The sequence below is a fragment of the Natator depressus genome, chromosome 8 (genome assembly GCF_965152275.1).
Source record: "Natator depressus isolate rNatDep1 chromosome 8, rNatDep2.hap1, whole genome shotgun sequence".
Classification (NCBI taxonomy): Eukaryota; Metazoa; Chordata; order Testudines; family Cheloniidae; genus Natator; species Natator depressus.
Genome location: NC_134241.1, coordinates 25,355,914 through 25,377,203, shown reverse-complemented (window position 1 = coordinate 25,377,203; position 21,290 = coordinate 25,355,914). Strand labels below are relative to the sequence as shown.

The 21,290-nt window shown below is 42.5% G+C and overlaps 2 protein-coding genes across 3 annotated transcripts; one reads left to right on the top strand and one right to left on the bottom strand.

The window, feature by feature from the left end:
* The first annotated feature begins 9 nt into the window (after positions 1–9).
* Positions 10–8,577, top strand: NUDCD2 (NudC domain containing 2). Its single transcript, XM_074962113.1, has 4 exons — positions 10–345; positions 2,476–2,524; positions 6,362–6,513; positions 7,627–8,577. Exons 1-4 carry the CDS (start codon positions 157–159, stop codon positions 7,708–7,710), a joined length of 474 nt encoding a protein of 157 aa, XP_074818214.1. The 5' UTR covers positions 10–156; the 3' UTR covers positions 7,711–8,577.
* Positions 8,578–12,301: 3,724 nt separating this feature from the next.
* Positions 12,302–20,424, bottom strand: CCNG1 (cyclin G1). 2 transcript variants are annotated; one of them, XM_074960645.1, is made up of 7 exons: positions 20,290–20,424; positions 19,152–19,415; positions 18,092–18,348; positions 16,938–17,016; positions 16,746–16,844; positions 15,677–15,871; positions 12,302–14,042 (listed from the first exon to the last, which is right to left on the bottom strand). In XM_074960645.1, the coding sequence occupies exons 2-6, from the start codon at positions 19,413–19,415 to the stop codon at positions 15,680–15,682; spliced, it is 891 nt and encodes a 296-aa protein (XP_074816746.1). In that variant the 5' UTR covers positions 20,290–20,424; the 3' UTR covers positions 12,302–14,042; positions 15,677–15,679. The 2 variants fall into 2 exon arrangements, with proteins under 2 accessions (XP_074816746.1, XP_074816747.1); XM_074960646.1 differs by lacking the exon at positions 12,302–14,042 and adding an exon at positions 15,229–15,457.
* Positions 20,425–21,290: the final 866 nt, after the last annotated feature.

Genomic DNA, 21,290 nt, shown 5'->3' with positions numbered 1-21,290 from the left:
CGCACCAGATCCCACGGGAAACCAGTGATGTCGGCGCGCGAGCGGAAAAGTGCGCAAAACCTGCCTAGCCCGCGACGGCGCATGCGTGCCGCGCTGTTTTCGGAGAGGACGGGAAAAGCGCGCAGTTAGTTGAGCGCGGTGGGGCCCGTGAGTCCAATGTCGGGCCCCTTTGAGGAGCGGAGCGGGGTGGTGTCCTGCGCGACTCCATGGGGCTGCTGGTACCAGACCCTGGAGGAGGTGTTCATCGAGGTGCAGGTCTCGCCGGGCACCCGGGCTAAGGACATCCAGTGCAGCCTGCAGAGCCGGCACCTGGCGCTGGCCGTGCGCGGGCAGGAGGTGCTCAAGGTAGCGCTGGGAAGGGGGAGGCTGGCCGACTAGGCTGCCAGTGGGGAAGGGCCTGGCCTGGGCCGCAGAGCTGCGGGGGAGGCCCCAGCAGTTGTTGCAGGCAGTCAAGAGCGGCGGGGTGCGCTTGCTCCGGCGCTGGTTCGCTGACACCTGGTCCTTGCTGCCCGGGGGGACGTGTAACCTCTTCGTGCCCTTGCTCGCACTGCTGGGGAGCCTTGCGGGAGACGCTGCTTCCAGCACCGTGGTATTAGACTGGGGGGCTGGGGGCCCATGTGTCGCTGATATGGCCCTCTGAGTAGTATCTCCTTTGGCTATGGGGCGTCTGGTGGTTGGGGTGCAGCTCGTGCAGGGAGCTCTGAACATTTTCGACCTGTGTCAGCAAAGAGTTTGGAATTCAGATTTAAAAAACTATGTTTGTTGTAAAATTCAATGGAAACCTGCGAAAGGCCATACATAAGGTAAATGGGAGTAGGCTGTTTAACACTGAGAATACTAGACTGATAAGGTGGGTCAGGCAATATATAGAAAGCTTTCGAGTTTGCACAGCTCTTCTGGTCTAGGCTGGTCTAAACTCCCAAGTTTGTCTTTTCATCAGCAGAAGTTGGTCCCTTAAAATATATTTCCTCACCCTCCTTGTTTCTCTAATATTGTGGGACTGACACGGCCACAGCAACACTGTAAACAATTCAGAATATTGTCTCATTTCTCAATCCTTGAGGTTGATTATTTTCCATTTAGGAGAGAGACAGTTAAGTAACTTTATGCCCAGGGTCCTAATTTTTTTTCTTTTTTATGAAACCTGCTAGTACACCTTTCTTGTTTGGTTTTGCAATTTCTAAAAAAACCCAAAACAGTTAAAACAGTTTTGAGGGAATTAAAATACTTCCTTGCAGTGCTTGAAATGCAAACTGTAGTATTCTACTAGTACATGAGAACCTAAGTGAAACTGAGTAGAAATACAAGCATAGGGGTCCACTGGTTCACTCCTCAAATTAGCATAATTGATTTCATTTGATTTAAGCATTTGAAGATGGAGATCTTGCATTTCCCCTTCAGTAGAAAGTGCTGTACAAATAAATAATACAAATAGTGTATTGGTAACATAGGTAATGACTTCTACAAAATTTATAAGGAATCCGGTGGCACCTTAAAGACTAACAGATTTATTTGGGCATAAGCTTTTGTGGATAAAAAAACACTTCTTAAAGCTTATGCCCAAATAAATCTGTTAGTCTTTAAGGTGCCACCGGACTCCTTGTTGTTTTTGTGGGTACAGACTAACATGGCTACCCCCTGATACTTTACAAAATTTGTATTTGTCTTGGCACTGTCCCTTAAATATTTTTAAGTTACTGTATCTACTTACAAACAGTACATTACAAAGTTTGTCTTCAATGTATTTCATTAGCAAACAGTAAAACACATTTAATGATGATGCATTGTAGAATATCCAGGGGAATGAAAGAATCAACTTTCTAATTTAAAATTAGAAATGAGAAATTTTTCAAAGTTGTTGCAGTGTAAATTCTATGGTATATGTCTAAAAGTTTTTGTTTCAACAGTTGTTAAGAGAGACTGTACACTGTAGGATTTATCTTAGTACTTCAAAACGTTCTGACTTTCTTTCCTTTCTCATTGGAAAGCCCATTTGCTTTCTCATTGGCACTGGTAATTAGCAATTCTTTGCATCATTATAATTTATTTATATTGTGCCATAGGTGTGCATGGCACTTTACAGACTACTGGAACCTTGATGGGAAGTCACATTAAAATGGGAAATCCTCCCCCCCCCCCCCCCGCCCCCCAAGACAGTCCCTTTCATTGAGATACTGAAACAGTGACAGGTATTTTTATTGTATTAAGCAATTATTTTTCATAATTAATTTTACTTTCTTATGTATAATAATAACTTTTCAGTGCCAGGTTGTCCCTTTTTAAACTGTAGGAAGTTTTCAAACTTCTGTATAAACTGGGAGTAATCCGATGAAGTGAGCTGTAGCTCACGAAAGCTTATGCTCAAATAAATTGGTTAGTCTCTAAGGTGCCACAAGTACTCCTTTTCTTTTTGCTAATATCAATCAGATACTGATAAACTTCCATTTTACTTAACCTTGTAAATGTCTTTTTCAGGGTAGACTCTTTGACTGCACAATAGCTGATGAAGGGACATGGACGTTAGGTAACTATCTGCTTCTTTTAAATGAAATTTTGAAAGTTAAATTTCTGTGTGTTCAAATCTTTCTCCACGTTAGAGTTTATTTCTTTTTAAGAACCAGAGTGTACTGTAATTGAAGAAAGCAGATCATGACACAAACATACAGTTCTTGGATCACAATACAAAAACAGCCTAATGACGTCTTTGTTTTTTTAGTGAGAATCATAGAAATTAGAGATGAAAGGAAAATATTAAGTCATCTAGTCCATTTCCTACCAATGCAGGATTGTTCCCATTAGTATACTTTGGAGTGCTGGTTCCATTCATCTAGTTATAAATGTCATGAGCAATCAAACCTCATTGAGAGACTGCTGTCCAGGTTTTTTTCCCCCTTGACGTTCAGCCTAAATTTTCCTTTTCTTAATTTCATCCCATTACTTTGTTATATCTCAGTATGCTGTCCAAAGTAATTCCTTGCCCTCTTTAGTGTTGACCATTTTGAAAGTTGTTACCATGACCTCAGCTTCATTGTTTTCCCTTAGCCAAGATACACATACAGTAACTCCTCACTTAACATTGTAGTTGTGTTCCTGAAAAATGTGATATTTAAGGAAATCCAATTTCCCTGTAAGAATTAATGTAAATAGTGGGGGGTGGGGGGGAGGGGAGGTTCCAGGTACATTCTTTTTGTCAGATACAAGACATTCTATATGCATACAGTATACATTTTAAACAAGCAATTTAATACTATACTCAGAATTGATGACTGTGAAGCTCGGTTGAGGTGGTCGAGTAAGAGGGTGGATTGTCTGGCTGCTCCTCTTGCTGTTCTTGCTGAACAACTAAAAAAAAAAACACGTTTAGAGATTGTTTTGCTTTCCTTTCCCCCCCACCGCTTTTGGTAAATTTCTTTATAGCAAGTCATTATATGACCAACTCCCCTAAGCACTTTGGAGCTGCGTTCCCTGTCAGGATTGTCATCACTAAGGATTTGCAAGCCAGCTTCAATAATTTGGAAAGCTTCAGAAGATGTTTGGCAGTCAAATTTTGATGGATTGGTGGTTCTTTTACTTGGCCCTCTTCCATTGCTCTCATCACTTCTAGTTGCATCAGATCTTCATTGGTTAGCTCTTCTCCTTGTGATTGCAGAAGTTGTGTAACATTGGCTTCTTCCACTTCATCAAAACCTGCTTTTCTTTGCCAAGCCGAGGATATCTTTCTTCACAGCGAGGACAACATCTTTAAAGTATTTTAAGTCATTGACACTTTCAGGCCACAACTTTCCCCACATACCATTCATGCATGCCTGAGTAACTTCAGCCCAGGACTCACCAATGTTATTGATGCACTTCAGGATGTTGTAGTCATGCCAAAATTGCTGAATCGTAGGTTTGCCTCTGATGAGCTGGTCGAAAGTACAGCGTAAGTAATACGCTTTAAATGCACCGATGGCTCCTTGGTCCATGAGTTGGATGCGTGATGTGGTGTGAGGTGGCAGAAAGACAACTTTGACGTTTTTGCACAGGTTGTCCAGGTTAATTGGATGAGCCGGTGCATTATCAATAAGCAATAAAATCTTGAAATCAAGATTTTCCTTGGCACAGTATTCCTTCCATGCAGGGACAGCATAGAGAGTCAGTCATTCTGAAAAAATAGCTCCAGATCTTCAAATGACTGGAAGGTGTTTTTTTGAAAATCCCTTGAGAGCTTGTGGTGTTTCCAATTGGTATGCTGTCAGAGGTTTCATCTTCATGTCTCTGGCAGCATTACCACCTAGAAGCAAGGTTAGGCGGTCTTTAGCTACTTCAAATCTGGGCGCTGTCTTTTTCTCTCGGGAAACGTAAGTCCGCTTAGACATCATCTTCCAGTAGAGGCCCGTTTCATTGACATTGAAGACATGCTTAGGGGAATAGTCACCTTACTCAATTATTTTCTTGAGATAGGGAGTTTTTTAGCTGCTGCCGTATTGGCACTAGCCACCTCACCGGACATCTTGATGTTATGCAGGTGGAAGCGCCTCTTGAACCGATCAAACCATCCCCAACTTGCAGTGAACATCTCTGTCTGTGATCCTTCACCTTGGTCTCTCTTCAAATTGTCATACAAGCTAAGGCAAAAAGTTTGTATCACTTGCAAATTTAGTTTTGGTCCTCTATCCACACTGAAAGAAGATGTGCCATGTTTTCCAGCAAACTACTTCTTGATTGACTTATTGTAGGAGCACTAAGTGGTGTTACACACCGAGCACTAGCCCTGCTCTTGTTGGCATTACTCTGAATTGTTCTCACAGTCGTCGGGGTAAGACCAAGAGTGATGCCAGCGTCTACCGCACGTTTGCCTGCATCAAAATACCTTAAAATGTCTAATTTAGTACCCAAACCAATGGTTTTCCTGGTTTTCTTACTGCCCGTGGTACTGCTAAGCGCTCGACTATCACTTGCTGGACGTTTTTGACTCATGATGCTGGGTGATACTCCTCTGGACGGCGCATGCACGTACTACTCTTCACTCCCTTCAGCCTTGAGTGGTTGGGGTCATGCAGCATCAATCAGCTATTGAAAGGGAAAGAACTTGGAAAACCCATGCCATTCTCTATGGTAATCTGCTCCCCTATTGGAAGCCCTGTGGGTTTAGGCTAGGACTAGTTATGGAGTCAGTTTCACTTGCAGGTTCTTACTTTCACAGGAGCCCTGCTGGAGGACCAAAGGCCTGTCTTCCAGGGTGCCCTGGAAAAACTGGCCCTGCTGTACCTCCCATAGTAACCACACACTCAGCACTGAGGCAGCACTGCAGCCAATGTAGCTGTGACTGTTGTCAGAGGAGGAAAATAAGATTTGCTGCAGGGCTGCACTCCTCCCTGCTGTGTGCATGCAGGGGCAGAGAGATAAAGCTGGCATTGAAATGAATGGCAAAGCGATGATGAATCGGGGGGGGGGGGTAGCCTGCACCTGGAGTGTGTTTACAAACATACAGTAGTTGGGAGGTGCCCCTGCCTTACCTCACACAGGCACAGCCCGCTGCAGACAATAAGGCGGGCAAGGAGGCTAAAGGTGGCTAAGTAGGCTCCTGAGTAGGCTGAAGAAAGCTGAGTAGCAGCAGCGGCAGATTCCCCCATTGAGACTCAGGTACAAGCACAGCTGCCAACTTTGCTGGGGGGTGCTCCGCCCGAGGCCTGCCCCCACTCCACCCCTTCCCCCAAGGCCCCACCCCACCTCTTCCTGCTCCATGCCCTCCCCTGAGTATGCTGCATCCTCACTCCTCCCCGCCCTCCAGCCTCCTGAACACCACAAAACAGCTGATTGCAGTGGGCAAGAGGCACAGGGAGGGAGGAAGGGGGGTGGGGTGGGGGGGTGCAGGGGAGCTGATGGGGGGTTGCTGACCCACCCTGGGTTCCAAGCCCCCAAGAGGACCGGCTGCTCTTCCAGAGAATCCTGCAAGGTGTGGACAAAGCAGGCGGCCAAATTGCACAACATTAAATGAGCATGTTCTCTAATAGAACAGCGCTGTAACAACAAAACCGGTAGGGCCTTAAGTGAGGAGTTACTGTATTAATATTATTAATCTTTTCTCATCAGTCAGTCCCTCTAGAAAGGTTCCACTTTAGTTTGGAGGGAGGAAATATGTATGTACCATGTTTTAAATATATGAATAAAGGGATCTTTTTTCCCTTAAAGTTTTCTTGTTACACATTGGTCTGGACTTCTGAGTTTGTCTTCATTTTCAGTGAATGAAATATCTTTTTGCATAGGCTTTAAGAAGAAGTTTCACCAGAAAATTCACTGAATTATTAATGTTGAATTTGGCTGAAAAAGAGTATAGCACTTAAGAAGTCCAATGGTTATTTCTGTTTTTCTTATGAAGAGGACAGAAAATTGATACGTATTGTTCTAATGAAAACCAATCGAGATGCTGGAAATTGTTGGACCTCTCTGTTAGAAAATGACTATGCTGCTGATCCTTGGGTACAGGACCAGATGCAGAGGAAACTTACACTGGAGAGATTCCAAAGAGAGGCAAGTCAGAGGACACTAATTGCTGTTTGTGTCTTATTTATACATATTCTGCACAGGTTATGACCATGAAACAGAAAAATTCTTTTACATTCATCAGAAATACACAAAGTTAACCCATTTTTACGATTTTATTTTAACGCATTCTGGTTGATTTGTCACTCAGTGGGTTGAATCTTCATTAGGATACTGAACTTTGCCTATAGGATGCCATTCGGTACTTGGAGAGAACCTAAAACTCTTCTTTCAGAATTTAAAAAAGGCATTAGTTTTGGAAAGTAATGCATAGTTCATTCAGAATCTTGACATTTGACTTCAGTAAAAGTTGCAAGTACCCAACAGCAGGAGAATTGAGCCTTGAAAGAGGACCTGAATATGGCAGTCTCTCTCTGAATGATTACATATCTGTATTTAAAGTTTATTTTTCAAAATCAAGTCTCCTTCAGTACGTTTATACAGAACATACAGTCAAAACTTTGTTTGGAAGACAAAGGAGAGTAAACTCACTGGGCAAATAATTCCTCCTTTATTTTGAATAGATTTCATGCTAACTTGTTTGCCAGTGCTGTGACTACTACTTCTAGCACTTCACCATCTTTGTGTACTAGCATTAGTAATTCAGCAGAGCTGTGGGAATAATGCTTATTAGCTAGCAAGTGCTGAATCAGCACAATTTTTTGTTTAACAAAAATCAGCAGCATTTTTATAAAAACTAGCTGTCCAGTACTGCAGGAACTTCCCCTTTCAGATAACCATTTAAAGGGACACTGTAAAAGTCAACAGCTGTACTATTTAACCCCACTCCCTAAAAACATTTTAAAGATTTTCTTGATATGGAAAGCTTGCTGCCTCTTAAACTTGGGATGGCAACAGACTGCAAACTCACTTCTGCAGCTGGGAAAGCCACCAGTCTCCCTTTGTGTGTAATTGCTGATGCGTGTGTGCAAAAATTTTTCACTCTCCCTAGAGAATTTCAACTGTGCCAATTCCCAGGAACACAAGAAGCAGAAGGTTGTCTGCTTTTATCAGTTTGGGAGAGTGTTAACAAACTTTGATTTATACAGTGATATTTTGAGTATTAACCTTTATATGAATTTTTCTTTTATCTCTGTACAGAATCCTGGCTTTGACTTCAGTGGGGCAGAAATTTCTGGGAACTACAGCAAAGGGGGACCAGACTTTTCCAAACTTGAGAAATAAACTTCTTTCAGCGGTGTTCCAAAGAACCAGAGAGAAATAATATGTTAAACTGAAGGAGTGAAATATGTCTTTGCTAAAGACTTCACCTGTCTACAGAATGAATGTCATCAAATACTGTCTCCGTGGATTATTACAGGGGAATTCCTTTCAGTAGGATCAAGACAAACAGCAAAGTTATAGAGGGTCATTTTTAAATGTGTGCTAACTTTGATATTAATGGAAAATATGCATACATGATAAATGTACTTTAAAGGTGTCATGACTGTTTTTAAGCAGTATTTTCTTTGTGGAAATATTCCACAGTGAAGTGACATAGAGGCACAGTTATAGAATGCTACATAAATATCAGCACTCATCCTCTTGTGGAGAATTAATCCTACAGGCAAGCCACCTACCATTATCCTTAACTTTGAAAGAATTGTATTTTCTAAATTTTAAAAATGTACTTTTGTAGCTCTCACTTGGTTAGCAGCCCTCTGATGTGTGTTAGTAAATTCAGTTTTAAAACCGCAGTGGCAGAAACAAGAATATTACTCTAAGTGCAGAAAATAAGGTTTGACATTTTAGTGTTGTGCCAAATGTTGCTGAAGGACAAACTGTGGCAGCAGAAAGTGAAAAGGTTTAGGTTGAAGCCTGGGCTCCAGTACTCGTAGGTCTACTTACAGTATAGTAACTTAATATTCTTAGTGGAAGGAGAAGAGGGTTTGATTTCTGAAAGGGTGGAATACTTTGCTTGTAGGATGCAATTCTGTGTACTTCGAACCCAAAACTCTTCTTTTAGCACAGGGGTGGGCAAACTTTTTGGCCTGAAGGCTACATCAGGGTTCCAAAATTATATGGAGGGTAGGGTAGGGAAGGCTGTGCCTCCCCAAACAGCCTGGCCCCCACCCCTTACCACCCCCTCCCACTTCCTGCCCCCCTCAGAACCCCTGACCCATCCAACCTCCTGCCCCCACTCCTTGTCCCCTGACTGCCCCCTGCTGGGACCCCCTGCCCCTAACTGCCCCCCCACTCCCTGTACCCTGACCCCTATCCACACCCGACAGGCCCCCCAGGACTCCCACGCCTATCCAACCGCCCTTTGTCCTCTGACTGCCCCCTGGAACCTGACTGCCCCTTATCTAACCTCCCTACCCCCTTACCATGCTGCTCAGAGCACCAGGACTGGCAGCTGCGCTGCTTGGCTGGAGCCAGCCATGCCACTATGCAGTCTAGTGCACCTGGGCAGCTTTCGCAGCCACACTACCTGGCAGGAGCTTGCAGCCTTGCCTCCCAGAGCACTGGCGGGATGGTGAGTTGAGGCTGCAGGGTGGGGGGGGGTGGACAGCAGGGGAGGGCCTGGGGGCTAGCCTTCCCAGCCAGGAGCTCAAGGGCCTCCCCAAACAGGCTGTAGTTTGCCCACCTCTGTTTTAGAATTTAAAGAACTGTTTCAATGTGAGAGCTACCATTTGATTTCAGTAAACGTTGTAAGTACCCAACAGCAGGAGAATTGAGCCTTGAAAGAGGACCTGAATATGGCAGTCTCTCTCTGAATGATTACATATCTATATTTAAAGTTTATTTTTCAAAATAAGTCTCCTTCAGTATGTTTATACAGAACATACAGTCAAAACTTTGTTTGGAAGACAAAGAAGAGTAAACTCACTGGGCAAATAATTCCTCCTTTATTTTGAATAGATTTCATGCTAAACTTGTTTCCCAGTACCATCTTTGTGTACTAGCATTAGTAATTCAGCAGAGCTGTGGGAATAGAGTTTGTTAGCTAGCAAGTGCTGAATCAGCACAATTTTTTGTTTAACTCTTTGTTTTTAACTTTTGTTTTATTCTCTATCCCTTTTTTAATGTTTCCTAACATCCTGTTTGCTTTTTTGACTGCCTCTGCACACTGTGTGGATGTCTTCAGAGACCTATCCACAATGACTCCAAGATCTCTTTCCTGATTCGCTGTAGCTAAATTAGCCCCCATTATATTGTATGTATAGTTGGGGTTATTTTTTCCAATGTGCATTACTTTACATTTATCCACATTAAATTTCATTTGCCATTTTGTTGCCCAATCACTTACTTTTGTGAAATCTTTTTGAAGTTCTTCACAGTCTGCTTTGGTCTTAACTATCTTGAGCAGCTTAGTATCATCTGCAAACTTTGCCACTTCACTGTTTACCCCCTTTCTCCAGATCATTTATGAGTAAACTGAATAGGATTGGTCCTAGGACTCACGCTTTGTCCCTGTCTTTTAAATAGTTCTCAATTCATGAAAGGATCTTCCCTCTTATCCCATGACTCCTTAATTTACCTAAGAACCTTTGGTGAATGACCTTGTCAAAGGTCTTCTGGAAATCTGAGTACACTATGCCTACATGTTTGTTGACCCCTTCAAAGAACTCTAATAGATTAGTAAGACATGATCTCCCTTTACAGAAACCATGTTGACTTTTGTGTAACAATTTATGTTCTGCTAAGTGTCTGACAATTTTATTCTTTACTGTTGTTTCAATTAATTTGCCCGGTACTGACTTTAGACTTACCAGTCTAATTACCAGGATCACCACTAGAACCCTTTTTAAATATTGGTGTTACGTTAGCTGTCTTCCAGCCATTGGATACAGAAGCTGATTTAAAGGACAGGTTACAAATCATAGTTTACAGTTTTGCAATTTCACATTTGAGTTCTTTCAGAACTCTTGGGTGAATGCCAGCTGGTCCCAGTGACTTGTTACTGTTAAGTTTATCAATTAATTCCAAAACCTCCTCTAGTGACACTTCAATCTGTGACAATTCCTCAGATTTGTCACCTACGAAAGATGGCTCAGGTTTGGGAATCTCCCTAATATCCTCTGCCATAAAGACTGAAGCAAAGAATTCATTTAAATTTCTCTGCAATGACTTTGTCTTTAAGTGCTCCTTTTGTATCTTGATCATCCAGGGGCCCCATTGGTTGTTTAGCAGACTTTCTGCTTCTGATGTACTTAAACATTTTATTACCTTTTGAGTTTTTTGGCTAGCTGTTCTTCAAACTTCTTTTTGGCTTTTTTTACTGTATTTAATTTGGTAGTTTATATTCCTTTCTATTTACCTCACTAGGATCTAGTCTAGTTGGCATCTGGTATCAAGTGGAGTGCCCCAAGGCTCAGTCCAGTTTTGTTCAATATCTTCATTAATGGTCTGGAGGATGATGTGAACTGCCCCCTCAGCAAGTTTGCAGATGACACTAAACTGGGAGGAGAGGCAGATATGCTGGAGGGTAGGGATAGGATACAGAGGGACCTAGACAAATTAGAGGATTGGGCTAGAAAAAATCTGATGAGGTTCAACAAGGACAAGTGCAGAGTCCACTTAGGACAGAAGAACCCCATGCACTGCTACAGACCAGGGACCGAATGGGTCGGCAGCAGTTCTGCAGAAAAGGACCTAGGGGTTACAGTGGATGAGAAGCTGTTGTTGCCAAGAAGGTCAATGGTATTTTGGGTTGTATAAGTAGGGGCATTGCCAGCAGATGGAGGGATGTGATCGTTCCCCTCTATTTGACATTGGTGTGGCCTCATCTGGAGTACTGTGTCCAGTTTTGGGCCCCGCACTACAAGAAGGATGTGGAAAAATTGGAAAACATCCAGCAGAGGGCAACAAAAATGATTAGGGGACTGGAACACATGACTTATGAGGAGAGGCTGAGGGAAGTGGGACTGTTTAGTCTGCAGAAGAGAAGAATGAGGGGGGATTTGATAGCTGCTTTCAACTACCTGGAAGGGGGTCCCAAAGAGGATGGATATAGACTGTTCTCAGTGGTAGCAGATGACAGAATAAAGAGTAATGGTCTCAAGTTGCAGTGGGGGAGGTTTAGGTTGGATATTAGGAAAAACTTTTTCACTAGGAGGGTGGTGAAACACTGGAGTGGGTTACCTAGGGAGGTGGTGGAATCTCCTTCCTTAGATATTTTTCAGGTCAGGCTTGACAAAGCCCTGGCTGGGATGATTTAGTTGGGAATTGGTCCTGCTTTGAGCAGGGGGTTGGACTAGATGACCTCCTGAGGTCCCTTCCAACCCTGATATTCTATGATCTGACTTCCACTTTTTAAAAGATGCCTTTTTATTTCTCACTGCTTCTTTTAGGTGGTTGTCATATTCAAAATTGGAGTCTCTCAGTAGATGGTACCTAAGGTTTGTTTTTGTAATTAAAACAAAGCACATAGGAACATGTAGCCTACTAGTAAATAGTGCAGTGTCAGTGCTGCAGCCACTATGGACTTTACCATACACTTTAGAAAAAGTCAGGCTATCCTATTTCAGCTATGTCTCCTGCTTTGACATTTAAAGTCTAACTAGAAAGGGGAAATGAAAACCAACCCTATCATCATCATCGTCTGTACATACAGTAAATCTTGCTAGGTTTGAGTCTTAAGTGTCACATGTAAAAAAATTTTCCTTAGACAGTAAGTTGACAGCTGCTTTAAGGTAAATGACAATGTGATCTCTACAATAACTCTTAAACTGTTGGTGCTAAGTTTAATTACTGTTCTGTGAACAGTAATGAAGAAACTCTGATAGAGTTTTGTAACAGGTATTGGAAAGAGGGTCAAAAGGACAATTACGCATACCTGCATTTCAATACATTTTATTGAAAGGTACATTCTTTTATGAATACTGAGACATTGTTACTTCTAAGAATGGCACAGTGCATCTTCAGCAGCTGCATTCAACGTGCATAGCATGTCCTATCCTTTGCTTACCTTTCACCAATTAGCAGTGGTAATTACATACAGCATACCTATCTGCATGGTCAAGGCTAGTAACATTCATCTATAAGTTCATAGTAGAATTTTTTCCCCCTTAAGTTGTTCACTACTTAGCAGTAGTTTAAAGTGCTCTGTAGGAAGTTTGACTATGCTTTTACTACATTAGAAGGAGGGTGTGGAATATCCCCCCCAAATCAATGTTGGCCTTTGGAAAATAGATGTTTGTGTACCAGCCCCACATTTAATTATTCACAGTTCTTTTCTCCCACTGCCCAAATTAGTTAAGAGTGCATGCAGGAGTTCTTAATGATTGACCAATAAGAGGTTCCCATGCAATGCGATGTAGAGCATTCAGAGGTCACTGCCTACATCCCAACTTCAGCCATTCATTTCATGAACTACAACACTGCAGCTTTACTTGCTCTTAGGCATCCCCTTTCTGAACATCTTTAGAGGGTACTACCTCATGTTTGACCTTCCTCTACGGATGAGGAGCTAGCATTGACACACAAGGTTTAGGTCTTCCAGGGACAAACCAGGAATGAAGTAGCAGAGCCAATTCAGAACTCAAAATTAGAGGTATATATGTAGTTTTCTATTTGGGCAATAAAAGCTGATGGTCATCTTACATTATGGTGGTACTTGCACAATTTGTTGAGGGCATGCAAACGGCACCTGTGTAATAATCAGAATTTGTCCCCTTGTCTATAAGTGACCCTAGGGAAAAAGCTATTGTCAGGCTCTGCAACTGACTTTAGACAGAAATAGCAAAGTAGCAGTTTTACTGACATTGCAAACTGATATAGGGTGCAGTTTGCTTGTTAAGCCACGCTTTCAATCTCCTCCATTCAAAGTTCACAAAATTATACTTTTCACAAAATGAGGGTAGAAGGATGGCCAAGTTCAATAATGATGCAGAGTAACAACTGCAGGCTTTCCCAGCATTTGTCTGATTTGTATTTTATCATCTTAGCCAGAGTTGTTAACTCTGCACTGGAGGTGAAGTAAATGGACTGCACTGCATCAAAGGACCAATGCCTTGTGCAGGAGAACATGGCTACTCAAAACATGACAATACAAAACATTTGACTTAGGTAACTGCATCCCAGAGACTATTCAGTGCAGTATCAGGGAGATTTGTCTGAGACAATTTGGTAGCCTCAGCAGTCCTGAAGCACATTATGCCTCCTATGTTCCATGTACAAGTTTTAGGAGGTGGAGAATCAAATTGCATGAAGTAATCCAACTAAACAGCTGCAGTAAGCCAAAGTTAAACTACACTAGCTGTTCTATCAGTTAACTACCAAGTTGTCTGAGGCTATTCACTACTATAAAACAGCATGATACTTCACTGTTATACATATGTATATTTCATTCATCCTTCAGGAATTGTTTACTACTTATTACTCCTGTAGTCAGCACCAATACAACTGCATTTGCTGGAAAGGTCTATTAAAGAAACCTTCTCGATGTTTCAGTTTTCCAAGAGTTGAACTTCAGATGCTAGAACAGCTGCTATGTTTTAGGCTTTAGTTTTCAATTCCACAGCCGAATTCTGTAAACCAGCCTTCAGGACAATCATTTTTCCATTTTAAGATTCCTGCGCAGACAGTATAAGAGACGTTAACTAAACAGCTGTTACTACAAATGGCTACGTGCTGTACAAATATAGTACAGTAAGACAATTTCTGCCCCTGAAAGTAGAAAGAGGATGGGGTAGGGGGAAAAAAAAAAGGATATTCTGGGGAAGAGACAGTTAATGGCTGCGCCCCCCCCCCCCAAAAAAAAAAAAAAAAAAAAGACACACAGCAACTCAGTAATGAAAGTTAGTTGGGTAATAGGCTAAAACAATAATTAACTTGTGTCCTGCTTAGACTCCCCACCCCAGAAATTTCAGGCCTTTAAAAAGTTTGTTTCAGCAAGACTAATTTACCATACATTGGTTAGATACAGGCAGTGTTCCAATAAAATGTTTTAAAACAGCTTGTTTAATCAATGCACAGGACAAAGTGAGAGGCTAGTTTTGCCAGATAGTTTAAACATGGTTAAGCTTAATGTAGATACAGTAGAACCTCAGAGTTATGACCTCAGGAATGGAGGCTGTTCGTAACTCTGAAGCGTTTGTAACTCTGAACAAAATGTTATGGTTGTCCTTTCAAAAGTTCACAACTGAACATTAACTTACAGCTTTGAAACTTTATGCAGAAGAAAAATGCTGCTTTTAACTATCTTAAATTAAGTGAAACAAGCACAGAAACAGTTTCCTTACCTAGTCAAATCTGTTTTTTTAATACACTGCCTTGATTTATTTTTAGCAGTTTACATTTAACACAATCCTGTACTGTACAATATTTGATTTTTTCCCCAATCTCTGCTGCCTGACTGCATATTTTCAGGTCCAAATGAAGTGTGGGGTTGACCGGTCAGTTTGTAACTCTGGTGTTTGTAACTGAATTTCTACTGTAGAGCCTTTGGAAGTGTGAGGGGAACCAATGTCTTAACACATTAAATACCCAATCAACTGAAGTAGTATGTATTTTTGTTGGAAAAATCATTGTTTGACATCAGCTTTGTAGACTTCTATGACGAGTATCTCAGAATCTGTATTGCATGGCCTGTATGCATGTTAGGAGCATTGTCCTAGGACTTCAGGACAACCAGAAACTTGTTACAGGCAAGCCAATTTCAGTAACTTGGTGTCTGGAGGACGAGCTAACCAACCTTCACTTTAATTTTTGGTGCACTGATTGATACATTGGACCTGCTGCTCAAGTACAGACATTCTTCCTTTCCTTTTTTCCTTTTAAGCATCAGAATGTGAAGCAGGTTAACAACCTGGCATCTGTGTCACATCCCACCACTTGCTCTACTCACCTAGCTGTGCTCCAGACTTCAGTGAGTGAGATTCAAGTGGCAGACACCATAGTATGGGAAAGAACTGGTACTCTGCTTACAGGAGACATTAGGAGGGTTGCCAGTTTGTATTTTCAGACTCAGGCATTAGTGTTGATGCACCTAAAGGTCAGCAGAATGTGTCCAATTTAATCAAAACGTTTCAAGTGGCCTGTCAATTCTTGAAGAGTTGCTTTGTTTAAGAACTAAGTTGAATATCTAGGCTGTGCCTAGGGGGCTGAAGAAACCTCCTCCAGTCTAATAAGCATGAAGAAAGTTTTAGTGGTATAAGGATTCCTGTTTGTGCACAAATCTAAGTTGAAAGCAGCGAAAGAAAGTTACCTGTTACGAGCCAGTCTCTGGGATTGTGGGGAGGTGTGAGATTCTGTAGTAGCTATGCTTCAGCTGCCGTGCTGTACGTCCTGACACAATCCACTTCAGCTTCTGAACGTTTGGTTTTGAACACTTGCTTGATGAGTATTCTGCAAGGCACTTTAATACCAGCTCCTTCCAGAAAGTTAGGTCTCTGCTATTTGTCTGAATGAAGAAAGGTTGAAGCTAGAATTAGGCACCCATTTCCCAGTTGTAATCCACCCTCACCACCTACAAGTGTGCTAAATTAAGAAAGGCCTTGTACCACATGCCAATTGGGGGAGGTATGAAGGGGACAAGCGTGGGCACCAATGGACTCCCAAAGGCCCTTACTTCTTAAAAGGTTCCCCCGACTTCCACTGAAGGAGCCTTGCTGCTCCTCCCACACTACCCCGACCTGGAGACTAGTATCAGTGTACCCCAGCACATATGAGTTTTTTTTTTTTTTTTTAATCCTCAATCAGGGGTCAACCAGAACCAGCCTCCATTTCCTAGGCTATTGCAGCCTCTGCAACTGTTTAAAAAGAGCGAAGAAAAGAACTACACGAGCTTGGACAAAATACTCCACATTACTTTTGTGATTTACTGTGCACCTCCAACAGAAAGGACTAGTTTTTCCCCTTGTGAACAAGTTTCACAATAGTTCCACAGAATGACACCATATAAGTTGTGGATTACAGTAATAGTCAAGTTGAGCAGAAACCTGATTTGTCAGTCTTCCTTCACTGTTTATTTACATTATGGATACTGTGAGGGACTGTTGTGCCCTTTCATGGGACTGGCTCATAGGGGATGAATGCTGCATAAAAGTTACAAGCAAGTTTTTCAAAACTCTCCATCAAGGGGGGAAAAAAAAAAGTCAACTCCAATTTATCAGTTCAAGTAAAGAATTACTCCATTTTTAACAGTAGCAAACCAGAATCCTTTCTTTGGAGGAGCCTTCAAGACAAGCAGAATTATGTTCAACAACCTAATGTTAAACTCGTTCAGAGGCTCTACACTTAGTTGTTGTTAGGGTCATTTCCTCCCCACGACCTACCTTGGAATGTATTTGAAGGCATTCTATTGCCTCCTTCAATTCTAGCAGTTTCTTTTCTTCGATCTCTAGTGCCAATATAGATAATGCCAAAACAGAGGGCTAAGGGGAACAGAAAGTAAATGTTAATACTGACAGCCAAGCCTGTTAAGCTTCAGTAAACTCAGTGCACTTATGGTATTAGAAACCACTTACTTTGGCTTTAGAGAACATGATTCTGCAGTGACATGCCTTAAGCTGGGCTTCAAGTCTCTCAAAATTAAGATGCTTTCTCCTGTAAGAGAATGGTATTAAGAGTTTAGATAGTTGTAGAGAGCATGTAATTTTCTTTTTCGGTATATAAAATCAGATCAAGACTGCAACAGCCTTAGAAATCTGCTGAGTGTTTAAATACAAAATTACTCAGACATTCTCTTGGATACAGTTTAAAGGGCTCCATCAGTTCCAGAAGTGTTTGTGAAAGAAGAATGACAGGCTTCTTTTAAATTCAGAGGTGTTAGGTATGTCTACACTTAAACTACTACAGCAGTGCTGCTGCTGCAATTCAGTGTATACAGTAACCTATGCCAGTCGCAGGGGTTCTCCTGTCAGCATAGGTGATCCACCTCCCTCCTTCTGCTGTCAACCTAGTACTGTCTACACCAGGGGTTAGGTTGGCATAGCTACATTCAGGGTGTAGAGTTTTCACACCTGAGAGATGTAGGTATGCCAATGTAAGTTCCCAGTGTAGACTGCCCTAGGACTCAGTTTTTGTACTATAAAATTAAGTGTTGCAGCTTAATGTGCTATTTCTTTGTTTTATGCATAGATATTTTTCTATATACATTTGCAAGACTGTCAACATGGTAAAGTTAAAGCAGTTTTGACTTTATATCCCTGGTTGTTCTGACCCAGCTAAGGGGTATTACAGGTTTGATGTGCTTACAATATTTGTTGACCAAGCAAGTTTTGATCTTGAAGTAACTAAGGACATTCATGAACCAGTTCTCTTTTCAGAGAAGACGTTTTGAAAGACTATCGGCCAGACACTACTGCTGCTTGATCAGCAATGCATTAACCTGCACCTGTTCAGCAAGGCTGTTTCCCTGATCTAAAACTATGCTCCGGGTCATTTTTATTCTAGCTGTAAACAACGTTGTCACTGAAGTTGGAAAAAGCTCTGTTCATCAGAGCACAGTATCAATCCACAGGAATTCATATCAGCCACTTTTTACCTGTTCGTAACTGTTTGCATTCTCACTTTTGATTTAAATTGTATACATGAAAAGAGATTACTTGAGCGATTTTCCCCACCAGCCCTTTCCAGTGGCCAGTGAAGCTTCAAAGTCATGGTGAAATAGTTGTTTTACCTTTCACAAGGTAAATTCTCATGGATGAGCAAGTGATAGAGTTGTAGAAACTGAAAGGCAGTTGTAGCTTTGATTCTCCAGTATAGCTTCTCTAACACAATTTTCTCCATTCTCATCATATCAGATACAGTGAACCTATACTGGCTTATTCGAATTAAGTCAGTGGCTAAGGGAATGTTTCTTTCTTCTTCTTCTGTTGCTTTCACAGCCAGGTAGAAGCAGCTTAGTCCAACACAGCCTAAGTGTTTAGGCTGCACCTAAAAGAGAGAGGTCAAGTTTCTTATTATAATGAAAGCATTTTATAGTAAGTCAGAAAAAACAAACATGTATTCAGCTAAATTAGATGTTAGGCTCTTTTTAAGACAAGCTCTGCAGGTAGCAATCCGCATCCATACACCATGATATCAGATGCCCAAAATTACTTATCACTCTGCCTTGGAGGAGAATTAATGAATAATCTAACTTTAGTGCACATTTCTTTCAAAACACTGAAAGAAATTGGCATGTGCTCAGAAGCGAGTGTGCTTAGTCCTTTTTTAATCTGATGGGGTTGGAATATGCATGACCTGGCATTTTGGTCAAGAACCTTACAGATCTAGAGTAGTAAGATAAAAAATAGCTTACAGGAATGTACATTTTATATTGAAAGGAGTAAGAAAGCCTGTGTACAAAAGAGCAAGAGTAGTTTATTGTTTAAGACTAACCAGAGACGTGAAACTGACGTGTCTGCACAAATTGAGACATAGGCCTCATCTACACCCGAAAATTAAGTAGGCTTAACTACATCACTAAGGGGTGTGAAAAATCCCCACCCCCCCGCCAAAAAACACCATAGTTAAACTGACCAAACCCTGGTGTAGACAAGCCCACAGGCTGTGTCTTCACTTGGAATAAAGGTGTTCTTAACCAGAGTTAAAAATCTTATTGAAGACAAGACTATGTAGTTTTCACATAGGTGGTTACATTAAAGGCTATGAAGCCTAGCTAACATTTTTTTTTCTTAAGTGAAGGCAAGGCCATAGAAAGTTAGTGCATTAGAGCTTATGTTTCCAAAGCATACCTTCATTTTTGACAGAAACCGGTCTAAGAAATTCACAGCTAAAGAAAATGTTTCTGTATTGAAGCCAAAGAATTGAGTTAAGCTGAGGAGATCTTTTACTTCAAAGTCTCGCAACCTTGCAGTCATTCGGAGGCCATTGTCATGAGCAGTTTCAATTAGTCTCAGGCCAGAAGCCTTTGGCTGATATCTTAACTCTTGTTCCAACAGAGTATTGAGCTGGTATAGCAATTCCTGAGCTTCAGTTGTTACAAGCATTTCAATCATCTGTAATGAGAGAAAAATACTTAATGCAAGACGCTACTAAGAAAAGTCCCAAAATGTCTTTATGGTATGCTGGGGAGTTACAGATTTGCCCCAACATCAATCAGTGGCAAAGATGCTCTTTCAATTACACAAAAGCTCTTCAACGTTCATAATGTTAGCTAGCTCTACTTAGCTTTATAGAGACTCTCTCCATTGTTCTGGGCTGGCATTTTCTGCTGTTATATTTCTGAACGCAGACTTTTGATTTTAACAATACACATTTTACAGAAGATTTTATTATTTCTGGATTTGGGTGGCCTTGTGTGATGGCCAGCAAGCAGCCTTCCCCTTTAGGTTACACCCTGAAACGCCCACATTATACAGGAATCTGGGCTGGCATTTTATGTATGCAAGGAACCCAAACTCAAGTTCAGAAGCATTCCGCCGAGAGAGAGAGAGAGAGAGAGAGATGTCCGCACTTTGCAGACAGCTGAGCTGGAGCGCTGACTGAAGAGCACAGACACACTGCACACACGTCAGCTGCCCGAGCCCCTCCAGTCACTCGGCACCTCCCCCTCCACAGGGACATGCCTGGGCTTGTCCGCCCCGCTGGGGAGAAAGGGGACTCGGGCTTATAGACCCCGAGACATGATCTGAGTGCGGGCGGGGGCTTCAAGTCCTCCCCCTCCCAGCAATTGTAGCCCCAAGGTGTACCACCACAGACCGGCTGGGTCATGGGGCAGAGAACCGACCGCCCAGCCTGGAGCCCCTGGTCCCCCAAACCCCCACGCGACCTGCCCAAGACTGGATCCTCCCACCTCCCCCAGCCCACACCCGGAAACGATCGATCCCCGCAGCCAAACCCGCACCCGATATTCCCCCGCCGACCCCTTACCGTGTGACGGGGGCGGGCACCTCACGGATAACTACTTATAAAACGTTACTTAAAACCCCAGAGTGGTTAAAAATAAATAACCGCGCGGCGCGACGCCACACAGAGCCGGCCCAAGACCCCACTGCGGCGGCGCCTGCCCCTACCACCCTCCGGCCCCAGCCCTTATGTAGCGAGGGGAGGACGAGTCCCGCCCCTACTCGCCTCCGGTTGGCTGCTTCAGGGGCTGAGCCACCAGCCAGTCGGCCAATCAAAATGCTGACTGAGAGGACGGGCGAGGCTGGAGTTTACCGGCCTCTAAAGAAGCCTCGCAGGTCGGGTAGGGGAGTCAATGATCCTTAGCGCCGCCTGGCTTGGTCGGTAGGGGGCAGAGGCAGCTCCTAGCACCATGGAAATGTCAGACTGATGCCTGGAAGCAGCTGATGGAAGTCGCCAATGGCACCTTGCTTCCCTCGTGCCCAGAGGCCCTGGCTTCTGAGCACTTTTCTGCTCGGGCTGTGCCATGGTCAAATGGCCCACAAGCCATCATGAGCCCTGGAGGGCTAGAATCTGAATCTTTCCAGCACCACCAAATAAGTCTGCTGGCTCCTCTTTGTGTGTTTTTAAGTCCCATAAGCTTTCCCCAATCTGGATACCATTTGACAGAGGGATTCTTTCGGCTGGCACATTTTACATGTTTCTCCAGCTACCCAACAGCTGATGCTCTGGCTTCATTCATCTTGTAGGGTCCTGATGTTTCCCGCTTCTCTTCTAGAAAACTTCAGAGTTAAATTGTTGAACTCACACTATTTTGTTTTAAAATTTATTTTCCTCAGGTATTTGCTTTTGAAGGCATTTAGACATCTGTCTATAACTTTGGTGGATTTCCAGCTTGCACATCTGTATGTCAAGGTAGAAATAACATCTGAGTTGAAGCTTTATCTTTTAATGAAAGCTGAGTTTCTCACCTAATTATATAGCTCTGGGAGCTGGGACTTTAGGAAAAAAACATCAAATAATGAGAG